The 20,338-nt window shown below is 36.4% G+C and overlaps 1 protein-coding gene and 1 long non-coding RNA gene across 4 annotated transcripts; one reads left to right on the top strand and one right to left on the bottom strand.

The window, feature by feature from the left end:
* Positions 1 to 258: 258 nt before the first annotated feature.
* LOC141830750 (uncharacterized) lies at positions 259 to 2,310 on the bottom strand. The gene is made up of 3 exons (XR_012601988.1): positions 1,937 to 2,310; positions 1,757 to 1,838; positions 259 to 515 (listed from the first exon to the last, which is right to left on the bottom strand). It is a non-coding gene; the product is annotated as an uncharacterized LOC141830750 (long non-coding RNA).
* Positions 2,311 to 4,208: 1,898 nt separating this feature from the next.
* Positions 4,209 to 17,975, top strand: LOC141830748 (protein SPA1-RELATED 2-like). 3 transcript variants are annotated; one of them, XM_074718173.1, is made up of 9 exons: positions 4,209 to 4,301; positions 4,574 to 4,672; positions 4,833 to 6,420; positions 7,262 to 7,419; positions 10,888 to 11,719; positions 15,824 to 15,970; positions 16,235 to 16,549; positions 16,639 to 16,698; positions 17,174 to 17,975. In XM_074718173.1, exons 3-9 carry the CDS (start codon positions 4,936 to 4,938, stop codon positions 17,366 to 17,368), a joined length of 3,192 nt encoding a protein of 1,063 aa, XP_074574274.1. In that variant the 5' UTR covers positions 4,209 to 4,301; positions 4,574 to 4,672; positions 4,833 to 4,935; the 3' UTR covers positions 17,369 to 17,975. The 3 variants fall into 3 exon arrangements, with proteins under 3 accessions (XP_074574274.1, XP_074574273.1, XP_074574275.1); XM_074718172.1 differs by having other exon boundaries at positions 4,209 to 4,472; XM_074718174.1 differs by lacking the exon at positions 4,574 to 4,672.
* Positions 17,976 to 20,338: the final 2,363 nt, after the last annotated feature.

The raw sequence follows: 20,338 nt of genomic DNA, 5'->3' as shown, positions 1-20,338 counted from the left end.
TCTGAAGTGTATTTCAGGTTCTCATTCTTACGACCCGGGAGACGACTGTCTGAAAAATTTCAACAACATCTCTCCTGTAACAATTAACTTCCCTGAATATATAAATAACATAGGGCCTACTCGGCCACGTAACAATTACAATACATGTGTTTTTATACTACTAACAAATTGATTAGAGGCCCACACGACCATAAATCACCCAAACACACGCATGTAAATAATATACCACCACCACAACACGTAAAAGTCGTAAAGCGTCACGACAAAGCAACGATAAAACTCCACAAATCTACAATAACAGAAATTTCCACAGTAGAAAATTAACAAGGTTCAAAACCACCCTCCAACGTAGTCCAAAACCATACGAAGTAAAACCACAATTAATCCGCAACATATAAGGAATACAGTGAACATAATCCAGAGGAACCATACAAAGAAATAACGACTCTTGCTCCTAGTGTGAGATAGGGCAGTCTGGCAGATCTCCAAGCTTCAATGACATCCTTACCTGTTACCTGGGTAGAAAATAAAGAGGACCGGTCTGGGTAGTGAGTATACAATACTCAGTGGGTATAAATAAAAAATACACAACAAATCAATATATAAGAGAACAGTAGGATAGCATACAAGATCAATAAACTACGTATAATAGCAAGTATCATATCATACAATCACAGTTATATATTAACAAGTGTAATAGCTACAGTCATGTAACAACAAGTGCAATGATTATGAATGCAGAAGACAACTACCAACAATGTATGCACATATGCAATGCATGGTCACTGTCTACACTTGCCACCCTCAGACACTCACCCAGTGCAGTGAACTGAGGCGCACGACAGGAAAATCGCACTCGCTCCAACAACAAACCATTACTAATAAGTGGGGAGCGGGCGGGATCAGGAGGGCTGTATAGCCAGTCCTGGTTGTACCCAACTTAGCGCAACAATTGCTCTCACTCTTATGCCACTATCACACAGCGACAAGTGAAGCCAACAACAATAATGATAAACAACACATCTACTACTATCATGTATGTGTCATGATGCTCAATGCAACAGTTAAGCCTATATCTAATCAGGCATAATCAACAGATCATACAACGATATCAAACAACAAGTAAGGTACTAATTACAGTAAGATATCAACAATATAGATCAACATCCAGAATACATAATAAGGTATCATATCAGGATCATACAACTGAGATAGCAAGATCATCAACAATGTAATTAACAACAGAAATAATTAAGCACTTACAAACAATCCTGTATTGATCAAGCACAGAAGTATCCACCTGATGTACGCACGCTGATAAAGAACTCGTTTGTAACAGGATCAACGGTCAAGATCTTGCAATTATAATAACAATTATCCACTAAATACTAGAATGTATTTTAAATTCTGCAACAAAATCAAACCCTAATCAAAGCTAGGGTTAACCTTAACCGAATCAAGCCGAATAAGATCCGTCAATAGGTCTAACCGACTTGATCAACCGGGTCCAACCAACTCCATTTAACCCAACTAACCTAACCCAACCAATTAATTTGGTTAAGCTGAATCCACATTTAACCTTATTTAAAATCTTGATTACCAACAAATAATCCTCATCCTCAACAGATCAACCAAAATCAACAAGGAGATCTAACAGTAACCTAATAACACATTGATTCCTAAAGCAGCAACCAAAATCAGCAATCAAGCCCCAATCGATCCCAACAAATTCAGTAAGAACCCTAACCAAGCTTACCTCAAATCAAACCCTAACACCAAGTCCACCTTAGGTTCTTCCACCGCTGGCCACTCCACCAATTTCACCAGCAAACCGAAACCTGATTCATCCAACAGATCCGATCAATTCCACATTAACCAGAAGTTCTCACGAATCCACCCAACAAATGAATTCAACAGCAAAAACGTAGAACCACACCTTCGTTTAAAGCTGAGAACTTGCTCAGCCCTGGCTCTTGGACTCGCGAGAGAGGAAAGGAGGCAGCGCTCGAAGACCTCTGTTCGGGTAGAAGAAGAGGAAGAACCGGATGTGGCGACTAGGGCTACGGGCGTCAGCTACTCTCGGCCTCGGAGGGCTACAGGCGTCGACTGCTCTCTCGGCTGCGGCGACCAAGGATTGCGGATCTCTCGCGGCAAAGAACGCCCAAAAATCGCGAGCACGAGGCAAAGAAATCGCGGCCAAACTCGAATAGGAAGAAAACAGAGCACGCGAGAGATGGGGTAGCGGCGTTTAGGGTTAGGTTTTTCGCCCACGTTCCTCTTCGCTTTATCCCTTCTCCGCCACGTTCTCCGCCGGCGAACTCGCGCAGTTACGGGGAAAAAGTCGCGAGCGACTCAGGTAGAGATTTACCGTTAACGGGTTTCGGGTTTAACACAAACCCGATCCAAATTAGTTTTTTTTTTCAACTAAGCCCCTAAAATCTTATGTTTTACACTCATCATCTTCCTCGTTGAGCTCGTCCAAGAGGTTGCACACATCGAATTATTCGTTGACTGGTAGTTTGATCATTATCGTATTTAGTGGGAACATGCTCCTTGAATAATCATGACAAATCTATATCTCTAAAATAAATGATGCATTATCAACATCTTTCATTTCAGATTTATCTGATAAAAATGATTTCATTTCTAACAGTAAATTTTTATCATCCTTGCTAATAAAATATCGTCTAACAAATATAATAAATTTGCTCTCGCTCATGATAATTAACTGGATTTTCCTTAAAACCATATAAAGAAATCCCTCGCACTCGTCCACGTACGCCATCCCTCGCACTCGCCTTCCGTCGGCTTAGCGAAAGACGGCGGCGGCGGCGGAGCCGGAGTTGGTGACGAGGCAGCAGCGGGAGGCGGTGCCGTTGGGCTAGGCGAGGAAGCATGGCGGTCGATGCTGACGTCGGAGGAGGATCGAGATTCGAGACGGGGAAGGGAATCTAGAGTTCTCGCCGGCGGAGAAGGCGGCTAATGCCGCGGGGACGGCGTAGGGGATCTGGTCGTGCGGAATGATAGATTCGGACACTTTGACTTTGCTTACTCATTGACAAATTGCATGAGAGTCAACTGTATAAATTTGCAATTCTATTTACAGGTAAACTTTGACTGAATTTTTAATCCATCTAAAATTTGCAATGCCCACTTAGCCGCCGCTCGTGGTCTGCTCGTGAACCAATTATGAGCTAATCCGTTGACTGCCAACTTACCAATAGAGAATTATGAGCACATAGTCTTTTTTATCTTTTTTTTATAAATAAATAACATAATTAATATTTTCTTCTTCTTTTATACTCCTCCTAATTAATACTTATTCCATCTTATATTATTTCTCTTAAACCGGGGTTAGTTACTAAATTTATTCACTAGATTCATTGATTTACTAAGTAAATTTAAAATGCATATTTAAAAATTAACTTTTAAAATATTTATCTCATTATATTATGTTGGACTCTTTAATATTTATTAGAACATCATACATATATGATAAATACACGTTGAGCCATGGTGTCTTGATGTTGGTGTAATTTCTTATGTGATGGGTCATATGTGTGTGCTCAACAGCTAGTGTTGTCTGGACTATGATGCTGATCTTTTGATTGTACATTTGAGGGATTAAACCTCTTATATTTTATCTATATATGAATCATTTTTTTAAAAAAATAAAAAAATTTGATTAATAATAATAATTTTATAAGATTTTATTTAAGTAGAAGATGTAATATTTAAGGATTTTTCTTTATTCATCATCTATTATAAAATTTGGAATAAAAGAATAAAATAATTTCTTTGAAATCTTTCATGAATATTAGAATAGTCAATAATTTTAATTAGTGATGGAGAAATTTTAATCAACATTTGAATATTAAAGTAATTTGTTATATCTTTTTATAATAAATTAAGTATATAGTTCTTAATTTTGAAAGTGATGGATAAATTTATCAAGCCATGATAAATATTTAAACAGTAAAGGTACATTTTGCCAAAAATGAACTATGATTTAAAAAATGGAAACCTTATTCCACGTCTCTTCCTGGATGATCCATGGAGCACGCTACCATCCAATGGAAAGTTTCGCCTAACGAAATCGTACAATTCGAGTGGCGCGATGACACCACATTGTCTCCCCCTCAGCTTCTTTGAATAAGGGGAAGAGGAAGGAGAAGGAGAAGGGGAAGGAGAAGGAGAAGAGAGAGAGAGAGAGAGAGAGAGAGAGAGAGAGAGAGAGAGAGAATGTCATATGCAGATCCAGGCCAAGTGGAATTTACTTGTTAATTATGGCGAATGCTCAGGTAACCTCTGCTTCTTTCCGCTTTTGGAATTTTTAGGGTTCCCTTTTTCGTCGCTTCTTGTTCCCGCGACTGCTCCTCCAATCGATCTCCTCAGCTCTGCTCCTCGATCCCGCCCTCTTTGCTGGTTTGTTTGTTTGTTTGTTTCCGAACTGACTTGTGTGCTTTTAATTGGTACGCTCTCCGTCCAAGTTCATTTTTTTTTTCTTTTCTTTCTCCCTCTTTTGCCTGATTGGTTACTAGATGGTCAGCGCCTAACGTACGCAATCTATTAGGGACTATGGCGCTAGCTATGATCTCTCTGGAAACGTTGTTCTGCGGTTACGATAAGCTGGAATTTTGTGGAAAAAGATGATTTTTCCTCCTTTTATAATGTAAGAACTTTTTTTTTTTGGCATTTACAGACTGAAACCCTAGGACCGTCCTCTATTTTATTTCGTCTTAATGAATAATTTTTATTCCGTTTGGATAGAATGCACATTGTTGCACTTACGATCTACTTATCGTTGCATTGGATATAAAACAATGATGCAGGGGCCTTGTTGAAGTCCAAGATGGAATTTTTATGAATGGCTACTGAAGCAGTTGGTTTTCAAAGTTGTCTTGGTCCCTGTTTCTGAGGAACTTTTCACGAGTTATGGAAAGATCGGATGAAGTAGATGAGATAATTGAGGACTCAGGGCCGGATGCTCCTCATTTCAAAAGAGTAGAGATTGACAAAGCACCAGAGGAGCCAAATTGTGATTCTGCACTAGAAACACAAGCACGTATTACCCTTGAAGATGCTGAATGGTCTGAACACTTTGCATTGCTACAGCCACCTGGGTTGTTCAGTAACAGTATCACAGAAAAGGGCTTAAATGTTGATATACCAACAAATTCTGGGCGCGAACCACACTGCTCAGCCCTCAACTCTTTAGGGAGGCAGGAAGAGATGGTAGAAGAGTTGACTCTGAAAAGCTATAGGAATCCTTACTTGTCTATAGGAAGTAGCACAGGTAGTGGGGAGAAACCATCAAATAAGTTGGGCCTATGGAAGAATTTCACTGGGCTTACAGGTAAATCAAGAGACAAAGATGTGAATGAATCCTTTTCAGTGGATCACACTGATGATTTGGACAACAAGCTTTTGCTTCCATCATCAGGTGCAAAGAGTATGCTAGTGACACAGTCTGAGCCAAAAGCTTCTGGATTGTCTGATCATATATCTAAGGCTGACAAGCATCTCAGCTCAAGTACTGAGCCGACAAAATCTCCTGCTGTGCTTCAGACTAAGGTTCCCTCTGGGTTTGGATTTCACCAATACTTGTTGAAGACTTCGCTAAAGGGTAAAGGAGTCACATATCAAGGAAAGTATAATGCTCCTGGCACTGGGATTTCTCAACATGTTGAACGACCTAGTGCCAGCTTGGACATCACTTTGCCATCATCTCACACTCCTAGAGCTAAAGCAGATGCTATCTTGTTTGACAAGGTAGAAACTTCAAATCCTTATAAGGGAGAAATTACCTTGAGGGAATGGCTTAAGCCCAAAGACCAAAAGATAAATAAGGCTGAGCGCATGCATATATTTAAGCAGATTGTGGATTTCGTTGACATCTGTCACTCCCAACAGATCATTTTACAACATTTACTACCATCATATTTTGTCAAGTTGCCCTCAAATCAAATTAAATACATTGGCTCTTTTGCCCCACAGAATGAGATAGAGCATCAAGATTCTGTGGGACGATATATTCATCATCTAGACAACCGTTTGAAAAGAAAGAAGGGCACTGACCAGGAAAATGATACTCGTAAAGTTTCTCCGGTGAAGCTACAGAAATTTCATGGTCTTAAGTGTTTAAGTATTGAGCACCGCACACACCTGTCAATTAGTGATTTTGAAGGTGTTGATCATCTTGAACATGATGCTGATAATTTCAGATCAAGCAATCCTAGCAATGATTTTATGATATTAAAATTGGACAGAAAGAATATGCACAGTGACTCTAGTTTCAACAGCCAACACTCCACACTACTGAAATTGGAGGAGAGTTGGTATGCTAGTCCTGAGGAAATAAATGATCGCACATGCTCCTTTTCAACAAATGTTTACAGTCTTGGGCTTCTTCTGTTTGAGGTGAGTGAAGCAGACAACTGAAACACTTCATTAAGACATAAATTGTGTTGGTCGAATTGCCCAACCTCTTTCAGTAATGTGGCTATGCATTCATGTTTTTTATTTTCTTGATACCATTGCCATTTTTGGTTACTATTTGAATATATGTATTTGGTTTGCTTATTTCTAACTTTCCTTTTTTTAATGATCTTCTCCTTTCAATGATTTTCTTATTTCCAACAATGCTAGAGAAACAAGATTCATTTCTGCATTTTGAAAATGTTGTTACACTGGAAAAAAATGAATACAGAGATTACAGTATAAATAAAAAAATGCCATGAAGTATTGTGAAGGAAAAGATCAAGTTATTGATTTCCTAAGGATATAAGGAGAGCAAATTATAGATCTAATGATGGCTACTGACACACAAATTAAACATATATGTCCATGAAGGAGACAAGTAGGGGTGACAGTTTGATTCTTTAATTGCATTCCTTTCTTATTATCCTCTATTCGATGTGTGGATGTGCAGAAAAGGAATGTTGGCTGCTAGCAAAGAACTATTCCTAGGAATACTATGAAAGGAATTTGTTTATGCATTAACCAGCCCATTCTTATGGGTCATCTTCATATTGTTGTTCTCTTCCCCTTTTTATCATTGATGATGGCTCAAGGTGATTTATGGCTAGATAAACACAGTTTTCATTGGTCTTGGTTCAATATCCTCATCGAAGGAAAACAGTTCTGCTAAGTAGGCAAATGAAGGGGACATTTTCTCTTCAGGATTTGTTTGTACATTTGATCAAGTTAATACATTATTTTTGTTATACTTTTAGTAAATTTCTCACCTCTTTGTTTTCAGTTGTTATGCTGCTGCAAAACTTGGAAACTCCATTCTGCTGCAATGTTGAATCTGCGTCACCGTATTCTTCCACCAGCCTTTGTGTCAGAAAATCTTAAGGAAGTTGGCTTTATTCTTTGGCTGTTGCATCCTGACCCTTCTTGTCGGCCAAGGCCAAGGTGTGCATTCATTTTGCATGTATTCTTGAAGATACCTTACATCTGTGGACATGTTTTGATGCACTTTGAGACATTATCCTCCAATCTCTGCTATTTCATGCGACTCTAGATGTATCATGTATGTTGATAGTAATCTTGAATAGCAAAGGGAAAATGGTTTTTCCTTTCATAGGAGGGGCCATAGTTTGCCTTTTTAACATTAGAAGGCTATTGTAAGAAATTTACCAAGGAAATGAACATTTAGGTATGTCAAATCATCATTAAGAATGGTTGTATGCGCTTCAAATTTGATAGACCCTTTCTTAAAATGTTGGATTGGGTGGGACCAAGTAATAAGGGAGACACACTAGAAGGACCATCAAGAATTTTTCTATGTTGGCTCAGAGAACAAACATTTGAAGCTCATGGAGGCATGGAGACTAAGATATAAGTATTGCAATGGAGTGAGAAGAGGTAGATATAAGTATTGCAATGGAGCGAGAAGAGGTATATTCTTGACTGCAAGAGGAAATGATACTCAATGATCCTTACCAAATTCACACACTTCACAAAGCTTGGTCAACAAAGGTGGAATATTAACAAACTGTTCAAATCTAGATAAAAGGATCACCAAGTCAACAATGCCATTGGTGTAAGGTGAGATTGTTAGTATTAAGAACGTTAAAGGCGAGGTGATCATCTAAGTGATAGACTTCATCAAATATATGACCGGGAAAACACAATGGGCATGTTAAAAGGTTAAGGGTTTTGTGCAAGTGCTAGCAAAAAATAAACTCATGGGAAGCTTTCCAACATAAAGCACTTTATTCAAGAGCAATGAGGAGTTAAGCAAGGAACCATGTTCTTTGATAGAAATATAAGTGTCATCAACAATAGAAATATGTGGTAAAGTAAAAAAGATAGAGTCCAGAAAATAATTCACCATTACTATTCATTTGTGAAGATGCTGTTGAATTAATTAACCACAGAGGCTTAGTTTTTTACCATGGCTAGAAATTGTGGCAAGCTTTGATGAATTAGATAAGTTATAGAGTAAAATCTAGAATTATTCATCTTTAATTCTAGAGTAGAGTCAAAATACGAAGAGATTGTGGTTATTTGAGTCCATGACCACGGTCTCCACCTCCATGACCTCATTTATGAGATTTGGAAGAGAGTCTTGGGTGGTTGGGGATAGGTAGCACCAGGTAACTAGTGGGGCTTGTCTCATTAGCAGTGGTGGTATGTCGAAAGTAGTGGATTCTTGTGGTGTATGTTGGATAGATTGGGAAGACGAAGAAGGGTAACCTTTTAGAGAGATCTTATGACAGGAAGACTTCTAGGTGAGGTAGGCAAGAAAAGAAGGATAGAGGAGAACTAGTGGGTAGTGGATAGGCTTGGATATCAAGCGAGAACTAGGATATCTTGTAGATTATCTTAATCTAAAAACTAGGACATTAGACTAAGTAATACAACAACTAATTTATTCATATTCTATCAACAATTTATAGGTAATAAAGCAAATGGAAGTGGTATGCAGTAATCTCGCTACATAGTGCATATGCGGGAGCATATACAATTTATATTAATATATAGATATATTATAGAATTGTTTAACATATTTGCAATGAAGTGTACTAATCAACATTTCCCATTAATAATTTCATTTAAAAAATATATGTTATTATGCAATTTAAAGCTTATAAAATATCAAAAAATCCATGTTAATCAATAGTGCAAAACATATTGTATAACCAACGTCAATATAAATCTAGATTGGCAAAATAGGTGTTTAAAATAACACATACAAATTATCACACTGAAAACTAGACTTAAACTATTCCACAATCAAAAGAGCTAAAAGTGGTTATTTGAGAAGGATCAAATTGGTAATAACTAGGATTATATATTTGAGTCAAATGAATTATAGTTTTGATTTTTTGGATGTTTGCATGTGCAATCTACACATGGCTCATAAGCAACTACATCCGCCTCGCGTTGTCTCACATGTTGAAGCCAACCACATGTAGGCAACCATAGATGCAACATGTAATGCAAGCACCAGCCGCATATGCCTTGGTGGTCGTGCCTGCATATGCAGTCTCCTACATAAAGCAACGTGCATTTAATATGCAGGTGTCATGGGCTATGGTTGGCCACTGTGTGACCTTTGGGCAAAGAATCTTTTCCTTATATGTCTAAGTTATTCTGTCACTCTAGGACCACAAGAGCTCAAAGATGCTTGAAGCACAAAGATCATTTTTTTTGCTTGAATGCTTACAAATGAGGGTGGGCAACCCTATTTATAGCAAAGAGTTCCTTAACTGTAATACATGTGTAGAACAAGCATGGTACAACAATTAGCATATTGTAGTATAAGTGTAGCACAACAAGGACATTGTAGAACAAGTGTCTAGTTGAATGAGTACTCTATGTCTGTGCAACTGTGAACTGTAACATTGTCCCACCTGGTTTAGCGACGCCCTTGTCAGTCCTCCTTATGGAATTGTCAGTACAATCTTAGAACTGCCATAATGACTCAAATGACTCTCAACTAGACTCACAGTCAGCTTGGGTATCATCTTCTGCATACTCGAGGTAAAATTATTGCTTAAACTCACCCTTAAAATTGTCCCAAGTATCAATGGCAGCACCTTCGCTCCTCTTATCAATGGGCCTACGGTGTCCCTATAGCAAAGTTATATCAGTAAGATACATAGATGCAGTACGAATCTTAAGCGCATCATCTCTGATGTTGGTGGCCTTGAAATATTGCTCTAACCCCCAAAGGAAATTGTCCACATCCTTCGTGGACCTGTTAGTTTCAGGAACCTTGACACAGTATGCGGACTGCATTGCAAGCAAGCCTCCTGCCATTACTATCTTGCAAGAAGAGAGCTCTCCCTTGAGCTCCTCCATTTCCTTGCGCAAAACACCACCATGGCCTCCAGGATGGCATTCTTCTAGGTCAGTTGGTCTACAACTTTATTGAGGGCACCTTGCATATCTTCCTTAACCTCCTCATCTGTGGAGTCTAGCTCCTTGAGACTCTCCTCTGAGTCATCAGACTATTCTTGCAGCTTTCCAACAGTGACTTCCACCTTAGCTAACTGGGCATCCATTGCAGACAGTATATCCCTAGAGCTCTCCTTCTTGGATGCTCCTTAAAACAATGGTGCACTTCCTCTTTCATTGTCGTTCACATTAAACAAATTTAATTTCCCTTTCCCTCTTATTTTTATTATTACATTCTTTTCATATTACTCTGTTCAAAATCCAATACGATTGAGGCAATCTGACCAATAAGGATGTTTCTGTGTTGGCTTATTTGGATATCAACTCCTCACACTACGGGATGGATTGTTGCATTTTTAATGAAAATATTTGCTGAGAAATATCTATCATCATGTCTACTTCATGTAAGGTTTCATTTCCTCTTTGATGGAGTCGATATGGTATAACCTAAAGAAAATGCCATTTCATGCTCAGGGATATTCTTCAAAGTGATCTGTTAAATGAAAGTAAAGATTTGCTCTCGGTAGATATATCATCAGCTTTGGTAGAAGAGGAAGATGCAGAATCGGATTTGTTATTGTATTTTCTTTCATCTTTGAAAGAAGAAAAAGTGAAGCAGGCCTCAAAGCTAGAAGCTGAACTTGCCTGGTTAAAGGCAGATATAGAGGAGGCTGAAAAAAGACACTTATCAAGAGCTCAGTTATATTCGGATAGCACAAAGTTCCTATTAAATTGCATAGATTCTTCCAGCATGAATGAAAACACAGTATCACATATTCAACAACTACAATCACATTCCAAATCAAATAAATATGAGCAGAGGTTGATGAAGAATTTTGATCAACTAGAAAATGCATACTTCTCTCAAATCTCAAAAATTGACACAGCCGGTCCTATTACTGCAACCCATTCTGACTGTGGCGTTTTGAAGAATAATAATAGATATTCCCTCATTCAGAATGATGCAAATGAAGCAAAGGATTGTTTGGGCACCTTCTTTAATGGTTTGTGCAAGTATGCTCGATATAGTAAATTTGAAGTTTGTGGGAGTTTGAAAACGGTGTCTACCTTCAACTCTGTGAATGTCATTTGTGCTTTGAGTTTTGACCGTGATGAGGATTACTTTGCTGCTGCTGGAGTATCGAAGAAAATTAAGATTTTTGAGTTTGGTGCTCTTTTGAATGACAATTTGGATGTTCATTACCCACTGGTCGAAATGTCTAGTAGATCCAAGCTCAGCTGTGTCTGTTGGAATACTTATATAAATAGTTATTTGGCTTCAACAGATTATGAAGGTGTCGTCCAGGTATGTATCTTGATAATCTCACATCTTTTATTACATTTGCTTAGTGATGTTTTAGCAATTTTACTTTTTTATCTTAATTTTATTACTAATGGTTATAAGATCCTCCTTTCTTATCCATGCTATGACTTTTGTTTTGCCTTTCTTGGAGACTATTTCATGCAAAATAATTTTCCATAGATTTGGTGTGCATGATAGTGGTGGCCATCTATAACCCAAAACAAAACTGAAACCAAGGAAAACCATCATTTTGGTTCGATTTCTGTTTGAATCTTCACAAGTTGTTAAAACCAAACTAAATTGTTAAAGTTTTGTATAAATAAATTGAATATATAGCTAAGTTAATATTTCATTAGTGTTATCAGCTTGTGTTCGTTGTTTTAGTCTAAATCTTAAAACTGTAATAAGTTTGATTGTTGTTTCAATAAAAACCTTGCTTACAAGGCAATGTTAATCTATTTTTGATTGACGTATATGTTTATTGTTCAATTTCAATTTCAATTTCAGTCAGGATTGACCAATATAAAAATTTAGGCTCAATTTCAAAATTGAACCATAAGGTTTCAGTTTGGTTTTGATTTGGATTTTTTTTTTTAAATTGAAATATTTTGATTTGGTTTCAATTTTTCTTACCAAAGCAATAAACCAAACCACGTCCACCCTTAACTGCACAGAAAACTAAGTTGAAGACTATTTTCTCCTAACATATGAAGTACAGGCTATATGAAGTCAGTTTTGTGAGTTGGGACTTGCAGTGATGCCTTTGATTCTTGCAATTAAGAAGATACCACATGGAATTCAATGCTCTTTTATGATCTATTTTTTTCCTAGATACTAATTGATGGGTGATCTTCTAGATGATATAATCATTTTCCAAGAAACCTATGCCTATTCACCAAAAAAATGTGACATCCTAATTTAGTACCACTTGGTGAGATAGAGCTAATGAGTGGCAAATTATAAGCTTAGATGAGCAAGTATTATTAATTTGGATTAAGCATTGTTTGTCAATTTTTAGCAACAGTTTAATGTTTCAATTCTCCTGCCTAACAAGTCCTGATAAAATGCTACCCATTAGTCTAGGATTGCCGTGTTAAATATTGGAGTTATTTTCTAGCCAAAAAACTATGATCAAGATTTTGCACTGAACCATTCATGGGCACTAGCGGGGGAAGGGAGAATTGGGACTAGAGATGTTACAAATTTATGAATTAAGCTTGCAGAGGGATTCTTGGAAGGAAAACGCGAAAGTCAGAAGTTGAGATGTCAGTATGCTTAAGTTACAACTATGAAACGTAATTAATCTAAGATCATCATATTACTACACATTATTACCAAAAGAAAAAAGACTTGTGTCTGCTAAGCTCACACATCTCACTGTAACCACGACCAAAGACTGAAAAAGTCCTTTATTTTAAAGACAAATGATCAAGATGATAATGCCACTAGTAAAGGGTGATGTTGGCGGTAGTTAGAGTGCTAGAGGGATATTGGTCATCAAATTAGTAAGCTTCTTGACTGGCAGTTATCGTTATATTTGTCTGTAAGTCCTAAAATACACAATGACTAGTATTAAGGCTACATGGCAATTCAATGATTTTTGAAAGTGTTATGGAGAATCAATTTACAGGGAAACAACAGGGTTATGCGAACCATTAGCAATGAGGATATGATAAAATTAAGATAAAAAATGGAAAATAACTCCTAGTTACTAGTTATATGAGAAGTTGCATAATATCAAGCAGCTTTATAGCACTGTATTTTACCATGGAAGTAGTTCCAAAAGTGGAGATTCTGCCAATAATGTTGGATGAACTAAAGGCATTCTTGAGCCAGGTCTAAACTATTCGTACTCATCTGAACTAGTAGGAATAATGGTGGATGTTGGAACAGATTCAGAGGATGATGAAGTTGCAGGTACTGGTGCAGCGATGGGTTATAAAAACACACCCCAACGATGGTCCAGCAGATTCCACCATTATGAATGGGAAAAAAATTCGATGACCCTGAACCAAACCAAAAAATCAACCTGAAGCAATCTGATTCTTTTGGGTTTTGGGTTTCGAAATATCTCATTCATCTTTGACTTTCAGGTTTTTATAGAAATCTGAGTTAGACCTGGTTTATATGTGTGTACCATATCTATATCTATATCTAGATCATATTATTTCATAATCTACAATATGTGCAATGTATATTGAGAAATTCTCAAAAAATCAAAAACAAACCTAACTAATTTTTCAGTTTAAGTTTTTTCTTAATGTGTTCAAATTTAAATTTGATTTTTTTCCATAACTAAAAAAATTGGAAAACATTTTGATTGGGTTGAGTTTATTCAAAGCCTGACTTAACTCGATCAATTCCATCCATATCCACAATCTTGTCCAACAACCTTAGAAAGAACTTCAAATGGAGATGAGAAGTAGCTTAATGCATGTGAAAGGAAAGTACAAAGCACAAAGGCCAAGGCATTCGGGAGGTGGTAATATAGCATTCATAAGCAAGATTGAACTGACACTACAGGGATCTTCCAGGCTACACCACACTTGAATTTTGCACATTTGATGCTCTTCAAGCTGGAGCTTCAGATCTTTAGGATCCATGGAGATGTGATAGAATGACACGTAGCAAGTTCATCCCACTTGCCTTATTGATATTCTTGAATTGAACGACCATCCTTTTCTAAATTGAAAATATCGCCATATTCATGATGTATGTAAGAAAAATTCTTCTCATAAGAGTACAATCACCATATCACATTGAATCAGCCTTAGTTATAGGTGTGCCCATTGGGTTCAAATCTAATTGAATTGCATTTTTCTATGCTGATTATTTGGAAATCAAAATAACTGAATCAACATATCAACAAAATTGATAAAGGGAAGCTCCATGCATGAAGCTCTCACCAATTCGGGGTCTCGGGGAAGGGTCAAACTAATTCGAGTCTATTGTATGAAACCTTATCTTACATTGCAAGAGGCTCTTTCTACGACTTGAACTCGTGACCACAAGGTCTAAAATTTTCAGTTTTACTTTAGCTTTCGCATTTAAAACTCTGTAATTTCTTAATTTTGATATTAAATTACAACTATTTGTGGACCAAATTTTTATTTAAAAAAGGTAATGTGTTAAGTTAAATTGTTATAATGAATTTTTGCAATAAATTTTATACATCTTGAATTATCTAAATAAGTCTCACTGCTAAATATATATTTTATTGTTGAAAAGATAATGTTTAGTTTTTTTCAATTTTGGTTGGTTTACATTAATTAAGCACTTTGAAAACTAGTTGAAATACTGTCATGCTTCAGTTAACCTGAAACGAATCAAACTAATTTGGTGAAAAAACAAACCAAATATAAGTTTTGATTTAGTTCAGTTTGTTTTCAATTTGAACTAGTTAGGGATATGCTTACTTGATTGATAAGACTTGAATTTTGCTATACTGATAAGCTGCATCAGTCCCATATGTAGGTGGAGATGCTAGATAACTTCCTTTTTTCTTGAAAGTTTACAAGAATCCAAAGATCCTACCTAGAGGAGATAATTGGAATTATAAAATTTGATACAAATTCTATTAGTTTCATGTGTTTTAAATTCATTGGTACATAAGAGTGCAACATGGTTTTGTTTTCATTATTTATGAAAAACATTTTTTGGTTAAAATTTTAATGTGGCACAAAAGCAAATTAAAACTTGCATAGAGGCTTAATGCCATTTGATCTTGCACATAGAAACACAAGCTCACACGAAGAAATAAATAATCTCAAACAAAGAATAAAAATTCACAAAGAGGAAAATCTTGTTATGCAAAAATGTTCTAACATGGGAGAACCGGACTCCTTTTAATGATTCTAACCTAAAAAACTAGGAAATAAATTAAATTATAAATAAGAAACAAACAAAATTAAATTGAACTTCTACCAAAACTTCTATATGCTCTTAAGATAATTACCAACTTGTAACCTTCCTTTGAAGATTTATTCTGCTAAAGCTGAGAACCTTACAAAATAAACTATTACAATTCTAATACTTAAAAATAAATAAATTTCCTATTTCACATCAGTTTTCAGTGCTTTCTGATTTGTTCATATTTGTTAAGTTCAGTTATGGGATGCAAGTACTGGGCGTGGATTTACTAGGTTCACAGAGCACCAGAAACGAGCATGGTCTGTCAATTTCTCTGTAGTTGATCCAACTAAGCTGGCAAGTGGAAGTGATGACTGCACTGTGAAACTCTGGAGCATCAATGAGGTATAATACTGAATAAATCTTGTATTTAAGCATTGCTCAATGGTCACATGGAGTCTTAATCTGCTACATGTTGAAAAGAAAGTTATGTTGTACACATAATTATTTGATTAAACTGTGGACTTGTAATAAGTTTGTAAAATAGAAAGAAAGTAAATTATTCTTGAAAGTTCGGGATTTGCTATGTTTCATGGCAATAAGACCTTTTTTGATTACTGGACTTGCGTGCTTACTTTACTATCAACTGAGCTTACTTTTCTATTGCAGCAAAATTCTATAGACAACATAAGAACTATGGCCAATGTGTGTTCTGTCCAATTCTCATGTTCCTCGCACCTCTTGGCTTTGGGATGTGCAGACTACAAAACCTACTGTTATGATTTAAGGAACACTAGAATTCCTTGGTGTACTCTTTCTGGGCATGGAAAGGCAGTCAGCTATGTTAAATTTATAGATTCCGAAACACTTGTTTCTGCATCAACTGACAACACGCTTAAAATTTGGGATCTTGAGAAAACAAATTCTGGCGGTTTGTCTACCGATGCTTGCAGCCTAACTCTAAGTGGCCATACCAATGAGAAGGTATTCTCACTTTAATTCTTTTAGTTACTTACATAACTGTATCTTTTGAGGAATTTATTTGTGATTCGCATTTATCATGTTTTCTGCAGAATTTCATTGGCTTGTCTGTTTGTGATGGGTATATAGCATGTGGTTCAGAAACAAATGAAGTAAGTTGCTTACAACTTTGTTGCTCACTCTCATAAAAATAATTATGGCAAGGGAAATAGCAAACAGAAAAGTCATCAGAAATTGATCAATGAAATATACTATTTGTATTTCTGAGAAAGTTTATGTTTGTACTAGTTGGCCATGAACTTCGATATGTGAAGGTCTTGGGTGCTCAGATTATTCAAGTGTGTCTTGCAGTATAGCAAATACTGAAAACTCAACACCTAGCCAGCAAATAGAACTCCCAAATCCATGGAGAGAAAAAATCTAAATATCCAAGAGCATAAGCAATAATTTCACCCTTCCTCTTTGGTTATTCCAAATGGAGAATTTCACTTTCTGCTACCCCACTGCAAACTCCCTCTCCCCCTCATGTTGGTCATCTCAATATGTTCCTTGTTTGTTTCCAATTAATTGAGATTCTACTGACTATCAATTATATGATTTTATTCATAAACTCTTTCATTTCTCCAGGTTTATGCTTATTATAGAGCATTTCCCATGCCAATGACTTCTCACAAATTTGGCTCCATTGACCCAATTACGGGGCAAGAGACAAGTGATGATGGCGGACAATTTGTCTCAAGTGTCTGCTGGAGAAGCAAATCAAATATGGTCATCGCAGCAAATTCCACAGGAAGAATAAAAGTTTTGCAGCTTGTTCGATAAAAAAAAGTCGACAAGATTAATCTCCGTGATGTTCCTGATGACAAACTTGGCATTCTGCTGAAGTGGCAACCAATCTGTCAATATGCACCTTATGTGCACCGCTGCTGTTTTATTCTGAAACTTTATGTTGGTGCCAAGGCTTCACCAGAAACAAATTCCAAGATGCCGAGTGCCACGACCTGGGAATCGCGACTATCATCATCAACTAAACAAGGAAGTGCCTCAATGTAATGCTTATTTCTTCCAAGTTTTATTCCCATATCTGATGCGCAAAATTGGTTTGTCTATTGACACTCGCAGCTCGCTGGAATAGAAAGCTCCAAAATCCTTACTGTAAAGCAAGAAGTTCCAGGTTTTAGTTGTTCCTATGAGAGGCACTATACTTTGCATATAGAGGTGCTTCTTATGATCAGAATGTACTATAATGGATACCTACCTAATGATTCTTTACAGAACTAGATTAGAAGAGAAATGAGTTGTGAAAAAACGATTTTGGTGTAGTTTATGAAAGAATTTCCAATGTGCTTGGAAATTGCTGTAAATGTTGATCTAGTGTTGATAATATATTAAGTTTGCATGTTTTTTTCAGAAGAAAATTCAGATTTGCTTGGTGCCAAAATTTATGGGAATTTGCATGTGGGTGTGATATGGTGGTTGCTTTTATCGATCAAACAACATCTTCTTACTTTTTTTTTAAAAAAAAAATAATAATAAATAGCTGCTCAATCTTTATATCTGTTCTAAATGGAAGATCGAGTGCAAACTAACACATGATTAAGAAGTTGGTAAACTACTCTTTGTTGTTGTCGATTGAAAATTTTTTTTGTAGGTTTACTTTGAATCAATTGTTTAGTCAGTGGACTAAATAGGCTACATTTATATTGTTTTAAAGGTACCCATGCAAAAAAAAAAAAAAAAAAAGATAAATCCCAGTCAGTCTCCCCCTGGGGCATAGGTGCCCCGGTTAGTTTTGATGTGGTCAACTAGGTTAAGTTAGGTCCTGTTGTTTTTCTTATCCCTCTGAAGTGTGCAAGGGTACGAATCCTGGCGAAGCCAGGGGTTGCAATACCCGGGCTCGGTGCGTCGTGGGACGCAGACTTACAAAAGTACTCCGGTGGAGCGAGAAGGACGTGCGCGATGTCCTCACAAATGGTCGTGGGACCGATCGTGTGAGGTCACTAAGGTGGCCAGAAATCACCCAAACGACATCTCTATAAAAAGTCAACTAAATTGACTTTTGACTAAGTCAACATTTTGACTTGGACCAGAATGAAGCTTTGATTGTGCTAAGAATAGTGTGCACCCATGCCGCGCTTAAAGCCCACATGATAAGGTTTTAATTCAATTAATTGAATTAAACTTTACATAAACTTTAATCCAATTAAAGTTTTGATAACGTTTGTAAATAAAACGTTAAAAGCCTTGACCAAAGCTTTGGTCAAAACTTTCCCACCTCTTGACCACCAAGGTAAATTATTTGACCAACGATTAGCGCAAATTTATCCTTTTATCTAATGGTTATGATTTAAAGTTATCTTTAATCAACCATCAAGATTGCATCAAGATCAATGGCTCTGAAGAATCTTATCAATAATCTACGATCAAGATTTGTTTGCTAATACTATAAATAGACTTAGAATGTTTAGAGTTTATAGCATCAATTATTCCCATTTGGTAGCTGTAATTGAAAATTCTTGTAAATACGCCGTAGTTGGCCTTGGATCTGCAACCATCTAGGTTGAGACCAAGTAAACTCTGGTGTTAGTCTTTTACTAGTTTTTATTATACTATTTTAATTAATGTTTGTTTTAATTAATTGCCACTAATTTCTATCCTTGAAAAGAACGCAAGAGATCGATTTTTATTTTTCAGGGGTGGTCCACCTTGATCCTACAGCTGGTCCCACGGAAGTTTCCCACCGACCACCAAGGTAAATTGGGAAGCGCATACGGCGGCCAATCCAGATGCCCAACATCCTTTGATTGCATTCCCCATTTGGAAGAAAATTCTTGTAAATACGCCATAGCTGGGGATCGAATCGCGGGTCCCTGGATTACAACCCGGATGTCCTACCGTTGCACCATTGCCCCGGGGACAAAAAAAAAAACCCATGCAAACATTTACTTTAAGTTGATGAATTCAAATTAAGATTTTAATAATAACTATTAAAGTCTTTGCAAGCTATCTAATCTAAAATATTCTTCAGATATTAAAAAATCTTCACAAATTTATCTGTCATCTGTCGTATTATTGAATATGCAATAAACTACTGGGTATCCAAGCTCTAATCAAATACTATCCTATTTAGCACCCAAGGCGTAACACAAACGGTGAACGTATGATATTTCTGATGTAACAGTCAAGGATTAAATCTTGCAAAAACTCACGATCTAAAATTTCTCCACCATACGCCTCCTACTTGTGTATATAAATTTATATCCTTCCATACTCATAGAGCCGACTCTAGGGCACTGCTAAGATGACAGATCCAATATTTTTTCCTAATCAAATCCTATTCAAATTCTTAATTTTTTTTACTGAATAGAATGCAAATTAAATAAACATAAAAACCTCAAACTTCAATAAAGGTGAAATTTGTTACCCCAGCAGCTTCACACTATCGGCTTTACGACTATCTATGAACAGGTAAATCAAAAAGCTGCAATTGACCACAACAGAAGAGAATATTGTCACAGTTTTATCAAAATTTGACCCAAAAACCTCAAACATATACACACCAAATGGGCTATGGCCAAATTAATAGCGTGGAAATCTTCTGATTCTAGATTTTCCTAATAATTTCCAGAGTTCTAAAATTTAGGAAATCATTATTATTTATTACTAGTGATGCTTACATTTATTTTTTTTATTTCTTCTATTTAACAATTTTATTGTTTAAAAACTTCTCAAGAAACAAACAATCTCCAGAAAATTTTTAAATTTCCAATGTTTCACCTTCAACTTTATATA

This window comes from Curcuma longa, chromosome 6 (genome assembly GCF_044706935.1).
Source record: "Curcuma longa cultivar G26 ecotype Majalengka, Jawa Barat chromosome 6, ITB_CL_G26_1.1, whole genome shotgun sequence".
NCBI classification, from domain to species: domain Eukaryota; kingdom Viridiplantae; phylum Streptophyta; class Magnoliopsida; order Zingiberales; family Zingiberaceae; genus Curcuma; species Curcuma longa.
The sequence above is the reverse complement of the archived record's forward strand: the minus strand, read 5'-3'. Positions and strand labels throughout refer to the sequence as shown.